At 44.5% G+C, this 14,195-nt stretch overlaps 1 protein-coding gene across 1 annotated transcript in view; it reads left to right on the forward strand.

The window, feature by feature from the left end:
• The first annotated feature begins 251 nt into the window (after nucleotides 1–251).
• KCNN2 (potassium calcium-activated channel subfamily N member 2) overlaps nucleotides 252–14,195 on the forward strand; it is a 162,186-nt gene continuing 148,242 nt past the window's right edge. Inside the window, exons 1-3 of the mRNA XM_065940873.1 lie at nucleotides 252–273; nucleotides 1,106–2,388; nucleotides 2,972–3,067. Of these exons, the coding sequence (XP_065796945.1) occupies nucleotides 252–273; nucleotides 1,106–2,388; nucleotides 2,972–3,067 (1,401 nt within the window). The remainder of the gene's footprint in view (nucleotides 274–1,105; nucleotides 2,389–2,971; nucleotides 3,068–14,195) is intronic.

Below are 14,195 nucleotides of genomic sequence, written 5' to 3' on the forward strand. Positions count from 1 at the left end.
GTCCGGCACAGAAGGTGCTCGGGTTCGCGCGTCAGTGATCCGCCTTTTGCTTTGTCTCTGTGCTGCAGGTGGGGAGGAGGAAGAGGAACGGAAGACGAGCTGGTGGTGGCAGGCGGCCGCTGAGCATCCCCCAAGACCCTCAAGCGAGCGTCCTCTCCAAGTCAGGAAAAGCCCACGGGTCTATCCACTGGAGTGGGCAGAGGGCCGGAGCGCGTAACCCCGGACCCGGCGGCCGGGGGCGCCAGCCCCTCATGTTCCGCAGAAGGCGCAAATGTGAGCGGCGGTAGCTGGGAAAGCCCTCCACCCCCGCCAGGGGGACCCGGGAAGCCCAATCGAGCTCCTCGGGAGGACGGAGGGGATCCCCTCCTCCGGCCCCGCCCCCATCCTCCCCGGCCCAGGCACCGAGGCGGTTAACCCTTGCTGCGCCGCAGCGCACTAGGGCGAGAGCACCGCGCAGCCTACCCCTACTACCAGGCTCCGAAGCCCGGCGGCGGGAAGATTAGGGCTCGGAGGCCGTGAGGATCTCGCCGCGGCCAACCTGCGGCTCAGGCGCCGGGGTTCTCACCAAGACTTGCTGCACTGGCTCAGCTAGCCATCAGACCTTTCCTCTCCAGTGTGGGTGTCCCCACAGTTATTTGGCGGGTAGCTGGCAGCCCACTCTCAGCAGGGCAATCAGGGAGACGTAGGCGTGGGCCGAGGGGGCTGTTGTTCCGCAGCTCCTGAGAGGCGTGCGTGCCGGTGAAGGAGTGGCCCCGGGTTCCGCACCGATCCCTCGCCTGACGCCCTGGCTGGGGTGGCCCAACGTGCTGCAGTGCCCGGGCAGGTGATCGCGACTGCACGTCCGGCAACAGTTAGGGGGGCAGTGGCGCGGGAAGGAAGGACGCCCCTACCGTTTCCCCTCTCACTGCAAACCCGCTGCACTCCCCAGCCCTCGTGGGGCTCAAGGGTAGTCCCCGATCGTCAGCAAGTGGAGCCCTCGCCCTCCCCCTGTCCTAGCCTGAGCGCCCTAGGGTTTCCATCCTGCAGATCCCCCCTCCCCATCTCCCCCTCACACACACATGCTCCCCTGAACCTCGCGCCGCAAACTCAGTCTCGGTCCCCGCAGGTGATGTCATGCCCATTGTTTTGGTGCGCCCGACCAATCGGACTCGCCGCCTGGATTCTACCGGAGCCGGCATGGGCCCTTCCTCGCACCAGCAGCAGGAGTCTCCGCTCCCGACCATAACGCATTGCGCAGGGTGCACCACCGCCTGGTCTCCCTGCAGCTTTAACAGCCCTGACATGGAAACCCCATTGCAGTTCCAGCGCGGCTTCTTCTCGGAGCCGCCGCCGCCGCCGTCGCGCTCCTCGCACCTGCATTGCCAGCAGCAGCAGAGCCAGGACAAGCCGTGCGCGCCCTTTGCGCCCCTCCCGCATCCTCACCACCACCCGCACCTCGCGCACCAGCAGCCGGGCAGCGGCGGCAGCAGTCCATGCCTCCGGTGCAACAGCTGCGCCTCCTCCGGTGCCCCGGGGGCGGGGGCGGGGGATAACCTGTCCCTGCTGCTCCGTACCTCCTCGCCCGGCGGCGGCGCCTTCCGGACCCGCACTTCCTCGCCGCTGTCGGGCTCGTCGTGCTGCTGCTGCTGCTCGTCGCGCCGGGGCAGCCAGCTCAATGTGAGCGAGCTGACGCCGTCCAGCCATGCCAGTGCGCTCCGGGCGCAGTGCGCGCAACAGCCAGCGTCCGCCTCCCAGTACCACCAGTGCCACAGCCTGCAGCCCGCCGCCAGCCCCACGGGCAGCCTCGGCAGCCTGGGCTCTGGGCCCCCGCTCTCGCACTACCACCACCACCCGCACCCGGCGCCCCACCAGCACCACCAGCCCCAGGCGCGCCGCGAGAGCAACCCCTTCACCGAAATAGCCATGAGCAGCTGTAGGTACAACGGGGGCGTCATGCGGCCGCTCAGCAACTTGAGCGCGTCCCGCCGGAACCTGCACGAGATGGACTCCGAGGCGCAGCCCCTACAGCCCCCGGTGTCTGTCGGAGGAGGCGGCGGCGCGTCCTCCCCGTCTGCAGCCGCGGCCGCCGCCGCCGCTTCGTCCTCAGCCCCGGAGATCGTGGTGTCCAAGCCGGAGCACAACAACTCCAATAACCTGGCGCTCTACGGAGCCGGCGGCGGAGGCAGCACTGGAGGCGGCGGCGGCGGCGGCGGCGGCAGCGGGCATGGCAGCAGCAGTGGCACCAAGTCCAGCAAAAAGAAGAACCAGAACATCGGCTACAAACTGGGCCACCGGCGCGCCCTGTTCGAGAAGCGCAAGCGGCTCAGCGACTATGCGCTCATCTTTGGCATGTTCGGCATCGTGGTTATGGTCATCGAGACCGAGCTGTCGTGGGGCGCCTACGACAAGGTAGGTGCTCGAGGCCTGCGCCCACCGGTCCCGGGCGGCAGAGCCAGGCGCCGGGGGGCTGCGGGGGTCGCTGGCGGGAACTCTCTGCCTGCCAGTCCCGAGCCTTCCCCTGACAACCGGAGATGTCCGCCGCGAGGGCGAGTGCCACCCTCAGCCTAGTCTGGAGAGGACGCTTTATCCGCGCGCAGCCAAAGTTCTGGAGGGAGTGAATGCCCCGCCAGTTTGGGTATTTTAAAGAAGTGATTTCGGGACTCTGTGCGGGAAAGCATGCTTTTATTTCTCTCCTGGGGCTCACGATTTAGGAGGTCTCTTTCAAACCCAATGGCTCAAACTCAAAGATAACTTCCTCATGGATTTCATTTCGAGAGCCACAAGCTGCACTTCGGTCCGTGTAGTTGCGGACCCCGCCGCTGCTGCTGGGCTTTTCCTGATCTCCTCACTTTCCTGACAGATCACAGAGCCAAAACAGGTGCCCCTACCTCCATCCTCCCCCTGGGAGCTCAGATCCGATTGCTGGGGATTGGCGGAACCCCCAGGGCTTAAAAGTGCTTCTTTAAAAAAAGTGCTTCTGTCTTTGTTGCAGGCGTCGCTGTATTCCTTAGCTCTGAAATGCCTTATCAGTCTCTCCACGATCATCCTGCTCGGTCTGATCATCGTGTACCACGCCAGGGAAATTCAGGTAACTTAGGCTCTGCTGTTTATGAGTGACCCCAGCCTGGGGAAGTGCAAGGCAGCAGACGCTTTTCCAAGCTCTCCTGTCCTTGCCTGAGGTTACAGAAGACACGTGCTGTGTTCTTACCTTAGCACCTGACCTGTTCTTTCAAGAAGTTGAAAGCGAAACAAGCAGTGCAGTATGTAAATCTGCAGTAGTTTCCAGGATGTGTTTGTTACACCTCAGACTCCCCCCTCTCTTCTTTAGGTAGGTCCACTTCTCCATGCCTGTCACTGCGTTTGCTTTCCTTAAGGCCAGTTAAGCACTAGCCTTAATCTGTAGGGTAGCTGAGTATTCTCCTTTAATACACATTTAACAAGATGGATAGGTCATTAGGGAAGATTGTGCCTATCTGCATCACCTTCCATAGCTAACTGTAGCTTAGAGAAGAAAATAGTCCTGGGATATTCCTTGCTAATGAGTATTAATAAGGCAAGAGGAGAATTCTAACCTTTTCTATATCTTACCCTAACATTAGAGAAAGAATCTGTTGTGAATTTAGAATACAAATTCTGTATATCTGGTAGTTTGGTAGATGTTTAGGTACATTTATTATTTAAACTGTCACTTAAGACCAAAGGCCACTGCCCTTGTGAGTGGACTTCTTAGGAAAATGTTTGTTTAAATGCAGCCAGGAACTCTGTTGTTAGATATGACCAATTACTGGCAATTTCAGAATATTTGATATAAATTCATGGGTCACCTTTTGGATTTTTACTTTGCTCTAACTTTTAGTCAACAGCATATTAAAGTTAGTGAATAAAATAACTAGTTTTCAAAAATTTAGAAAGATTGGGATTTTCCTGTTTACAACTTACACTAATATGTACTTTCTGGTTTTTTCTGATTAGCTGTTGTTTATTTGGCCAAACTATTAAACTCTTGAATTTAGCATGCTTTTCTTTAGGAGTTGCCGTTAAATTTAAATTGTATTTAATTAATTATAAATTAAATTAATTTTAAGTTAGTAATTCACAAAAACAGTAGAAGAAACCAATTTTAACTACTACCCAGTCAAAATAAAGATACACTTGATCCCACATGAGGATGGAAAAATTACATAAGCATGCTTTCAAGTTTGCAAAGACTTTGAAAAGTGTGAAGTTGAAGGAATGAGGATAGAGAAGGAGAATTAGAAGGAGTAAGAATATCTAGAGGTAAGTAAGAAGACTGTACTGGCAAAAGAAGGCAAGCACATTTGAACTCTAAAATTTGAATAATTTACACAGGTCCATCTTTAATTCAACACTCGTGATCATGGGCTTTTGAGATTCTTTGAATATTTTAAAGTAATACTAAAATGTAACTTAAACATAAGAGTATCTTTTCATTGTGACTCAAAGAAAAATGCTTAAGGCTGGGAAACAAACTAGGTCTAATGGCCATTTGACTTGGTTTACAGATGAGAAACCTGTAATCAGAAGAGGTGACCCGCTTGCCAGATCCCACGGCTAGCCAGTGCGGAGCGTGACTGCTCTGTCCTCCTAGCACCCACCCGTCATGCTTTCTGCTGCGCTCTGCGGCTTCTTATCAGTAGCCCTGAAACATGACGTGTCTTTGTCTGTGGTTCCTCTCTAAATCCAAAAGTTTGATATTTGAATTGGGTTAAACTTAAAAGGTTTCTGTAAAATCTTCGTAGCTATTTATGAAAGTCAAGTAATTTTTTTTTTTTTTAAGACTACTGTAGTTTTACTTAATCTAGGCTGGAAAGAGACCCTGCTGTTTTTTTGTTTTTTTTAGTTAGACATCAGCTTTCAGATTATTCCTGTGCCTTCTGAAAAACACACAGCTGAACAGACACTCATGGTGAAGAACATCTGATGGTATTAATATCAAGAACAAACTGTCTTCCTGAAAGCACTCATTTTTTAAGAATTACTGGGAAATTATTTTGAAAAACTTATAATAAGAGTTTGATAAGTCCAAACACTGGCCGGATGTTAATTATGTGTTATAAAAAATTTTTTGATCATATTTGATAACACTGTTGAAACTTAGAGTAATACAAAGAAAAGAAACCATATTTTTAAAGATCGTTTTACACTTGAAAGAATTCCACTCCTGGCTAATTTTGAGGATAATTTCTGTTATACAAATGCATAGATATATTATTAGAGTATGTATATAGCCCAGGTGTTAAAAATGAAGACACGAATTCTGCACCTAAAGGTTATAAGCACAGTGAACCTCTCTACTGTTGGGGCAGCATAAACATCACAAAAAGTTAAGATTTTTTTAAATTGGTGATACATGATTTCTACCAAACCAACCTCACTTAAGATAATTTTAAATTATATGCTCGGGGCTGATTCATGTCAATGAATGACGAAACCCACTTCCATATTGTAGAGTGGTTGACCTCCAACTGATGGAAATAAATGAAAAAATAAATTAATAAATTAGATGCTCGGGTGATATCATTTGGTTGTTTTGGATGTAGCTATTACTGTTTAATCTTGAGAGGTTTTTTTTCTTCCAGCTAAAGTTACAAATTTTATCTGAGCTGCATTTAAAAAATATATATATAAAATGGAAAAGGACCAAAGAAATATGGAGACCCTGAGCTAGAAATCAGGAACCACAAAAACATGTTCTAATTCAACCAGAGAGTAGAGTCTGTGATTGCTTCTGAAATACTTCACTCTGAAACACAGTGAAGTCAAGTGCACAGGCTAATGTATCCATGTGTGGAAAGTGATGAAGTGTGGTCTTTTTAACTTACTGATGTCATCGGTATAGATGTGCTTCTTTCATAAATTTTAAGCAAATAGGTACTTCTCAGTTTATTATTAAGAATTCCAAGTATATGATTAGCTTTGAGTTAAAGAACTCAACGTAGGGGTCATGCCACCGTTCAGAGCATGCTCTTGGACATAGCGTACAGTCTTCACGTGACACTCTGTCTTTTTCTTGTTAGCACAGCAGTAAGTTGATTGGGTAGTGAGAGCTAGTTAGTGTGGGTTTTTGGTACATGGTAGGATTTCTCACTGCATTCAGAAAAAGTCAGTGTTATAGCCAGTGTTCTGTCTGGCTGTCCACTAGAACTTCTTTCACAAAGGTTGGAGAGGCCCTGACATTTCCATGAAGAACCTTGGAAAGCAAGTCAGTGTGACCTTTTATAAAATGTTTATACACAGTCTATCAAAATTAGATGGTTCAGGTGAGTCATGGATAGAAGTGCTTGAATTAAAATAGTGCGATAGGGAGGCTTTGTAAGGACTTAGCTCAGTACATTTCAGCTTTGCTGTCATTTTTCAGTACCACAGACAGCTCAATGCACCAGGCTATAGTTTGCTCATTTCACTAATTACTTTTACACAGGCCCCCAAACAAAAATGAAGTCACTTTTTGAGGGTGGGTCAGAATGCTTATATAAAATCAGATTTAGTGGGGCACATTTTCAGCCAAGTAGATATTAGATTTTCTCAAATAGATATTTGACTTTCCTATATTGAGCAGCAAAATTAAAAAATTATGAATTGATATATAAAATAAATTTTAGCAAATGCCTTTTATTGCAATCTTCTGACAAAGGAAAAGTAATATGGGGATTGTTTTATACACTTTGGAAAGGTCACTTGTTACTAAATAAGTAGCTTCCTCACCTCAAGTACAAGATCAAATAATAGGGAAAACAGAGGCATGATTTCCTATGAGTTTTCTTTTTCTTGCCCTTCTTCTGTGGGTTTGGAATTATTTCTTTGATGGAATAAGAACAAAGCAATGTTCAAATACTCTTTAAGATCTTTAATATCAAATAAGTTGAATGTAGATTTCACTTCATCTTTTCAACTTTAGCATAGTTGAGTTTCTCTTGTGAAAGGAATTTTTTGAAAGAATTATTTAGTATTTTTGAGACAGGCAAATACAAGATTGGGAAGAAAGCCTCTTGGACGATCTTTCTGGTTCTCATTAGATGTGGCAGAATGGAGTGTACTATGCTTTAAATTTGAAAACAGCTTTGTTTCCTTGATTTTGTTTTGGTAATATAATTATATAATAAAGACCACCAGAGGAAGCACTGATTTTTATTTGGTATCCCTTGCAGTAGAGTAACTACGCTTTCTTCTTCAAGTTAACTTTTCAGAGATGGATGCTATAGATCTAAAACTGGAAGGGCAAAAACTAAAATTTCTTCATACTCGTGCATGTAGGCCACACAAAGGAGAAAGGAGGGACTGAGAAAGGAACTTTAACAACCTCTGAGGGCTCCTGGACTGGTTGGGGATGGATGGTTAAGTAGACTTAAGCACTGAGTAGACTGTGGCTCCCCTATGGTCAGGGTGGTGGAAGGATGCTTGCTGTTGTACTCCTGCAGAGAGCAACTAGATGCTTCCAGACCATACAGAAAATACTGCATATAGTTGCCATTCTTATTAATAAAATAACAGTAAATAAATATACATAGTAGAAATAACTGGTACAGAAGAGCTTAAAATAAATATGATAGTCACATTCTCAGTCCTGTTTTTCATAAACAACCGCTTTTAAGTTTCTCATGCATTTCTCCAGAATTTTAAAAAATGATTATTTAGTTGTATTGAGAGACACACACAGGGTTTCCCTGGTGATTCAGCATAAAGAACCCACTTGCCAATACAGGAGACTCAAGTTTGATCTCTAGGTCAGCAAGATCCCCTGGAGAAGGAAATGGCAATCCACCCCAGTATTCTTGCCTGGACAAAGGAGCCTGGCAGGCTACAAATCCATGGGGTTGCCAAAGAGTTGGACACCGCTTAGCAACAACACCAACAGAGACACACATGCTCTGCTTTCATTGCCGATATATTTGGAAGGTTTTCTTCATCAGCACGTGGAGGCCCATCTCATTCTTTTTCTGCTATTTATTACCCCACTGTATGGATGCACTGTGCTTTACTGACAGGCCCTTGGTGTTTTCTAGGCTTTTGCTATTATAAACCATAGTAAAACATGCATGCTTATTTTATTCTGCTAATTAGAGGATGCACATATGATAAATATCCAGCAGACAGATTGTTGAATAGAAAGGAGTTTGTATTTTAAATGGAAAGGTACTGCCCACCATTCCTTTAGAAAGATCTTCAGAGTTTTCATTCTTTGCTTCCCCACACATTATTTCCCCACAACATTGTTTACATTGGATGTTATAAAAATGAATTTTAAATAAGTTTGGCTTTGCAAAGTATCTTATTTCCTTGAAAAGTATTTTTTTTTTGTGAAAAATTCCTTAAGGACAAAGCTCATGGTCTCATTTGCAACATTTTGCAGTGTCTAGTGGTACATTATTGAATCTGCTGACAAACTGGCCAGTCCTTATAAAGATGCCATCAGAAGCAAATATTTGCCAAATTTTTGTTTTAACTTAAACTTTGAAGATGAAAGAAGGCAAAGGAGTAGAAGGAATGGTCTTTAAGTTGTCTTTAGATCTCTCCCATATCTACAAGGCAGAGAAAAATTAACTCTTTGTAAGACTGAAAGGTCGTGAGGAGGATACCTTGCTTGTATTGCTTTGTGGTGTGGTGGTCAGCTCTATGACCTCTGTCTATGCTACCAGCAGCTTCTGCCTCGGTTATAATGAGACTCCATGACCTCTGTCTATACTGCCAGCAGCTTCTGCCTCAGTTGTAATGAGACTCCATGACCTCTGTCTATACTGCCAGCAGCTTCTGCCTCAGTTGTAATGGTTGTAATGAGACTCCATGACCTCTGTCTATACTGCCAGCAGCTTCTGCCTCGGTTGTAATGAGACTCTGAGTCCCTTTGACTTCACATATACCCTGTAGTAACGAAATCACTCAGGGCTAATTTTCTCCACCTGCCTGTGTAAGATCTCTGCATTATTAATGGGTGTGACACTAAATAAAGCAATCCTGCTGTGTTTACAAGCAGCATCACAAATGAATGAAGAGTGGAACTTTAGGTTGACCGCAAGTGGGTTCGCTTGCTCTGCCAAGCCGTTTCTGGGCCATGGTTTTGTACAGCTCAGTAAGAGGGCCACCGTGGGCTGTCATCGTCCCAAACCACGTCTGGCAGGGTGGACAGAGGAATCCTGCACTGATTTAAGTTCAAGGAGTTACTTTTGGTCAGGGTATAAAGCGGTTTCATGAGGCTATTTTAGAGAGAATTTCTGCTCATTAGAAAATAATATGATGTTTGCTACTTGGGGAGTATATTTTTAACCCTAAACTCCTTTAGAATTCTCTTTTTAGAACTGGAAAGACCTGAAATGTTACCCAACTGGCATGTCATCTCAGATAAAAGGAGCCACCCAATTTCTGCCTGAACCTGCTCACCATGATGGTCAGTTTGTCTGTATAAGGTTGGCCCATTGCCAGACAGCTCTTACTTTTAGGAAGGTTTTCATTATGTTGGACTGAAGTCTTCCCATAGTCAACATTTAAATAGTTTTTGAGCTCTGCTAATACAATGAGGAATAAGACAATCAGGTTCCTTCTCTCCTGGAACTGACATTCCATGCAGGCGGGCTAAGGCGAGAGACAAAAATTAAGGAAGAACATTCTTAGAAGTTGTGATAAGTTGTGTCATAAAGGGGCCATAAAAGAGGCTGTGGTAGAAAATCATTAGGGGCAGATGGTTGTCAACAGACAAGGTGATCACGGGAGTATTCTCCAAGGACGTGACTTTTAAACCGAGACATAAAGGAAAGGAAGTTATCAGTTATAGGCAGAGTCTGGAGGAAAAACCTTTTCAAAGGCCTTGTGACTGAAAGGGATTTCTTGCACTTACACAACTGAGAGCAAATCAGTGGAGTCCCAGCAAGGGGACAGTGGTACTGGGTGGTGTGAGAGGTGATATGCTAGCTGGTAATATTGAAGGGTCCTGAGACCATGGTAAGACTGTGATACCTTCTTCAAAGTGCATGAGACCATCAATGAAGCATAGACGAGTCACAGTCCAGCTTACTGTTTAAGCAGACATTTTGTTTGCTCGGGGTGGGGGAGCGGGGAGGGTAGAGGGGTGCAGCGGGGAGGCTCTGAAGAGTTTGGTCTGGAGACCACTAGACTCTGAGCAACCCACATTGTAGAGATGGTGCTCGCTTGCCTTGGGTAACAGCAGTGGAAATGAGGGGAAGCGGTCTGGTCAGAGACCCCGGTTGGAGGAAGAATGGACATCTTAGTGATTGGCTATGACAGGTGAGGGCAAGGGATAATGCAAAGATGATCCCAGGGTTGTGGTTGGAGCATCTGAGTGTGTGATGCTGAAGGGAGAGACTCCCATCGAAGGTAGGATGTGGATCAGGGTTGCTTCTGATGGAAGTGCTTCTGATTATCCAAGACAATTTTGAATTCAGAGAAGTGTGGACTAAAATTTAAGTTAGCAAGTAATCAGCATAGAGGCTATTTAAACCCCTAGGAATAGATAAAATCAGTGAGAGGAGGTGGAGACCGGATCAGCCTCTGACATCTAGAGGTTGTGTGAAAGAGGAGCTAAAGGAAAGCAGTAAGAATGACTTGTCCTTGAGGTGGGGATGGAAGGAGGGCGCAGGGCTGTGTACTGAAGGCTGTGACATCTGTTAATGTCGGGTAAAGAGGTGCCTTTTGGATTCGACAAGTTGAAGTCATCGCTGACCTTGATGCACGGTTTCAGCAGAATAGTAGAAACAGAAAACAGACTGCAGTTTCCAGTATAACAGGATACATCAATCCCCCCTGCAAAGAATTACAGAGCAAACATGTAAACGTTGGTTAGGGCCCTTTAAATGCCTTCCTATTTAAGCAGCCTCAGTTTCTTTGAATATTCCTGATCACAGTTAGGATGTCCCCGATCCTATCCTTCTGGACTTCGCCTCTGTTTTATTGAATTCCCTCTTTGAATTAGAAGGTCAGAAATGTACTCAGCACTTTCAGGTGACATCTGCCAGTGAACTTGTTACCTCCCTTTGTCAAAAATGCTTCATTGTACCGACTGTTATTTAGTCTAAAATGGTCTTTGCTTCACACAAACTGTTGCCAAGTACACTTGTAAAATTATTACTGAACTGAATGTAGGGCTTTACATTTATTGACTGTGTTAAATAGCATCTTGGTTTCAGATGAGTGTTTTACCCTGTCGGAATTCTTTGAATTGTAATTGTGATGTTTATTTGACACACACTTTGTTTAGGTATGGAAAATGCTGTGTATGGACTGGTTATGGCATTGGCAAAACTCAATTCAGTGCTAAATTCTGTTCCAGAGACATGGTCAGTATTAGTGGCTGTTATACCATTTGCCCACACTCACCTCTGTTCCTAGCTGCTCACTAGCCGTGACTTTGAAAAGTGTGCCTGAGAAATGCGTGCCCAGGGCATGAGTGAGCCACAGTCAGAGCTGAGAAGTGGGACCTTCTCTGCAGTTAGTCGTCTGCTCATCCACGGGGTTTGGTTCAGCCTTTCATGTCATAACAACTCTATGGACCCTGAGCATAGGCCAGCCTACGTTTCTCAACAAGAATGTCGTGAGGACTATCAGATTCTGTGCTGACATCCATGTATTCTGTGCTCATGATCAGCCAGTCTTTTCATGATACCCAAGAAGGAAACAAGACTAATGGGCTTCTCATTTTAAGAATGAAAATATAGGCTTTTTGACCTATATGCCTATTCATTTTGTCCAAATGCCTTTTCTCTTAAAATTTTTGATTTTCCCTCCAGATGATAAAATTAATAAATATATATGTTAGAAAATCTATAAAACATAGATAATGTGAAAAGAATACTAGTTCAGTCTCACTACCCCAAGACAAGTATTATTATGATAGAATGTGTTTATATGAAGTACATGGACCTGATATTTGCTATATATCAGTATAAACAAATTTAATGTTCTTTTCACGTAATTTTCTATTCATTTCCCCATGCCATTGACCATTCCAGTTTTTTTGTATCATATGGTATATTCAGTTTAATCCTTTCCCTTATTTTTGGACACTTAAGAAAAATTAGAAAGAAAAATAAGAAAGAACCTATTTGAAATATTTATATAAAAATACTTGGCAGATGAATTTATATAAGCATCTCTAATGATTTCCTAAGGATAAATTTCCAAGGCAGTAATTACTTAAAGGATATTATTTAAGACAATTGAGAATTTGTCAAATTATCCTCCCAAAAGTTTATATCAGTTCGTTGATTTTTAAAGTCCTTACAAACCCCTTTGTTAGATAACTGATTTAATTGTTTTCTGGAGTGTCTGTGTTCACTTTACTGGTTCATACTTTGAGTACTGTCCTATTTTGTGAATCTAGAACTGAGCCTCCCTGGAGCCTCTTATAGCTTCTTATTTCTCTTTGATTTTGGTTTCTAAATCTTGGCTAACCAGGTTTGTCGAAGGGTAATTGTGCTTGATAGTTCAAGTTTGTATAGAAGCGATGCAGAAGCAGTACTGGAAGATAACTTTGTCCACAGATGTTCCCAATCTTTGTTATTATAGGAAGCTGTGAAAACCATAATTTCTGAAATTGTTCTCTACAAACTTTCTTGCTGAGCAAAGCAATCAGACTCTCCTTTGCATTGTTTACTGCGTTTTGCAGCCTCGTCCTGTGGCTTTGTGCACTGACTCCAAAGCCAGTCTGTCGGGGCTCATGCCCAGCTCTGCCGCTAATTAAATTAGCTCCTTAGTCTCTCTGCACTTCACTTTCCTTGTCTGTGAAATGGGGACTGCAGAGTACTTCTGCCATCGGGTTGTTGTGAGATTTGGTTGTGCCTGTGTGTGAAACTGTATACGTGTGTATATATCACGTAGAGCGCTGCCTGCTGTGTGCTGAAGGCTGTTTAGGTGTCAGATGCTGGTCACTGTTAGCTGCTTTGGGGTTTGTCGGGGTGGAAGGGGAGGAATTGGAGCCCAGCCTCCATGGGCTTTGGGAAACAGTGGTGATATTTTTTCTTCTTTTACAAGTCTTACAGGAGGGAACAGAGGGAAAAAAAAGGTATGCATTCAAAACAGTGTTCAGTAGTTTATTAACACTTAAACTCGAATAGGTGTGTGTGTGTGTGTTTAACAAAAACTTTGCTCTCCATTAAGGATAGCCAATGTTTTTTTAAACCGAGTTAGTTCAGATTCTCCCTGTGGGCAGGTTGGCCATCTGAGGAAGTAAGTGTACATGTTGGTTGTCAGGGTTCAGATCAGTAAACTAGTGTTAGAATACTATGATGTTAGCCTCACCATTTTTACAAAAATAGCTGTTTTGCCTGTAAACCTACCATAGGTTTGTCTTCTAGCTGGAAGCAAGGTTCTTTGTGAGCCACGTTAACTCCTTCAGGAACCCAGGTCACAGCTTGATGGCATCTCCATCTAATTAGGACCCTGGTGACTTAAAGAGTTAAGTGCAGCACCCTGAAAAGTAAGCAAAGGGAATAATTGGTAATGGAAAATTCTGATAGGAAATCCCTGCTGAAAGGTTAAGAGGTAATAAACAACCAAAGGCATATGTAGAAAGGATTGTAATTGACAGCATTTCTGTCTATTTTCATTGAAGGTTTATGATTTATTTATCCAGATAAACCTGGATTAGGTTTATCTCTCTTAAATTTTCTTGAGCATGCCACCACCCTCAACCATCATGCCTGGAGTACATTGGTTGGAAAGAATTGAGAAGAATTCTGTGTGTCAATATGACAAGTAACATCTCAAAATCCTTGCTGTTTAGTGGTTGGGTTTGCTTTTCATTAGATGGCTTGTATCTCCTCTCCTGTTTCATTTCCAATGGCCATTGGTTGAGTCTGTGTTACGCCTGTCTCTCTTTGTGAACAACTAGTTAGGAATGTGTCTAATGTAGCGTTGGGTGAGTCTTCTTTTTGAATTTATGAAACACATGGGAATTTAGACATTACATACCTTAAACTGAACTGTGTCAAGAAATTTTAACAGCCAGTGCTTTACAGCTATAACTTGTCATATGCTTTCTTGACTATCTGAGCATTTTTACCTGGTTATGTATTTATCTACAATGGTTATCCAGAAGGTAGTAAGATGAGGTTTTTACAAAATCATCTGACTGTTGAAATGTGGGTATACGCCCTTAGGGTTTTATCCACTGAGGTGATCTTCTCCCAGAAAATTTTGGTCTTCCAGGGAAATTGTGTGTAATATTTATATATTTGTTTTGACTCTAA

The sequence above is a fragment of the Muntiacus reevesi genome, chromosome 7, assembly GCF_963930625.1.
Source record: "Muntiacus reevesi chromosome 7, mMunRee1.1, whole genome shotgun sequence".
In the NCBI taxonomy this organism is placed as follows: Eukaryota; Metazoa; Chordata; class Mammalia; order Artiodactyla; family Cervidae; genus Muntiacus; species Muntiacus reevesi.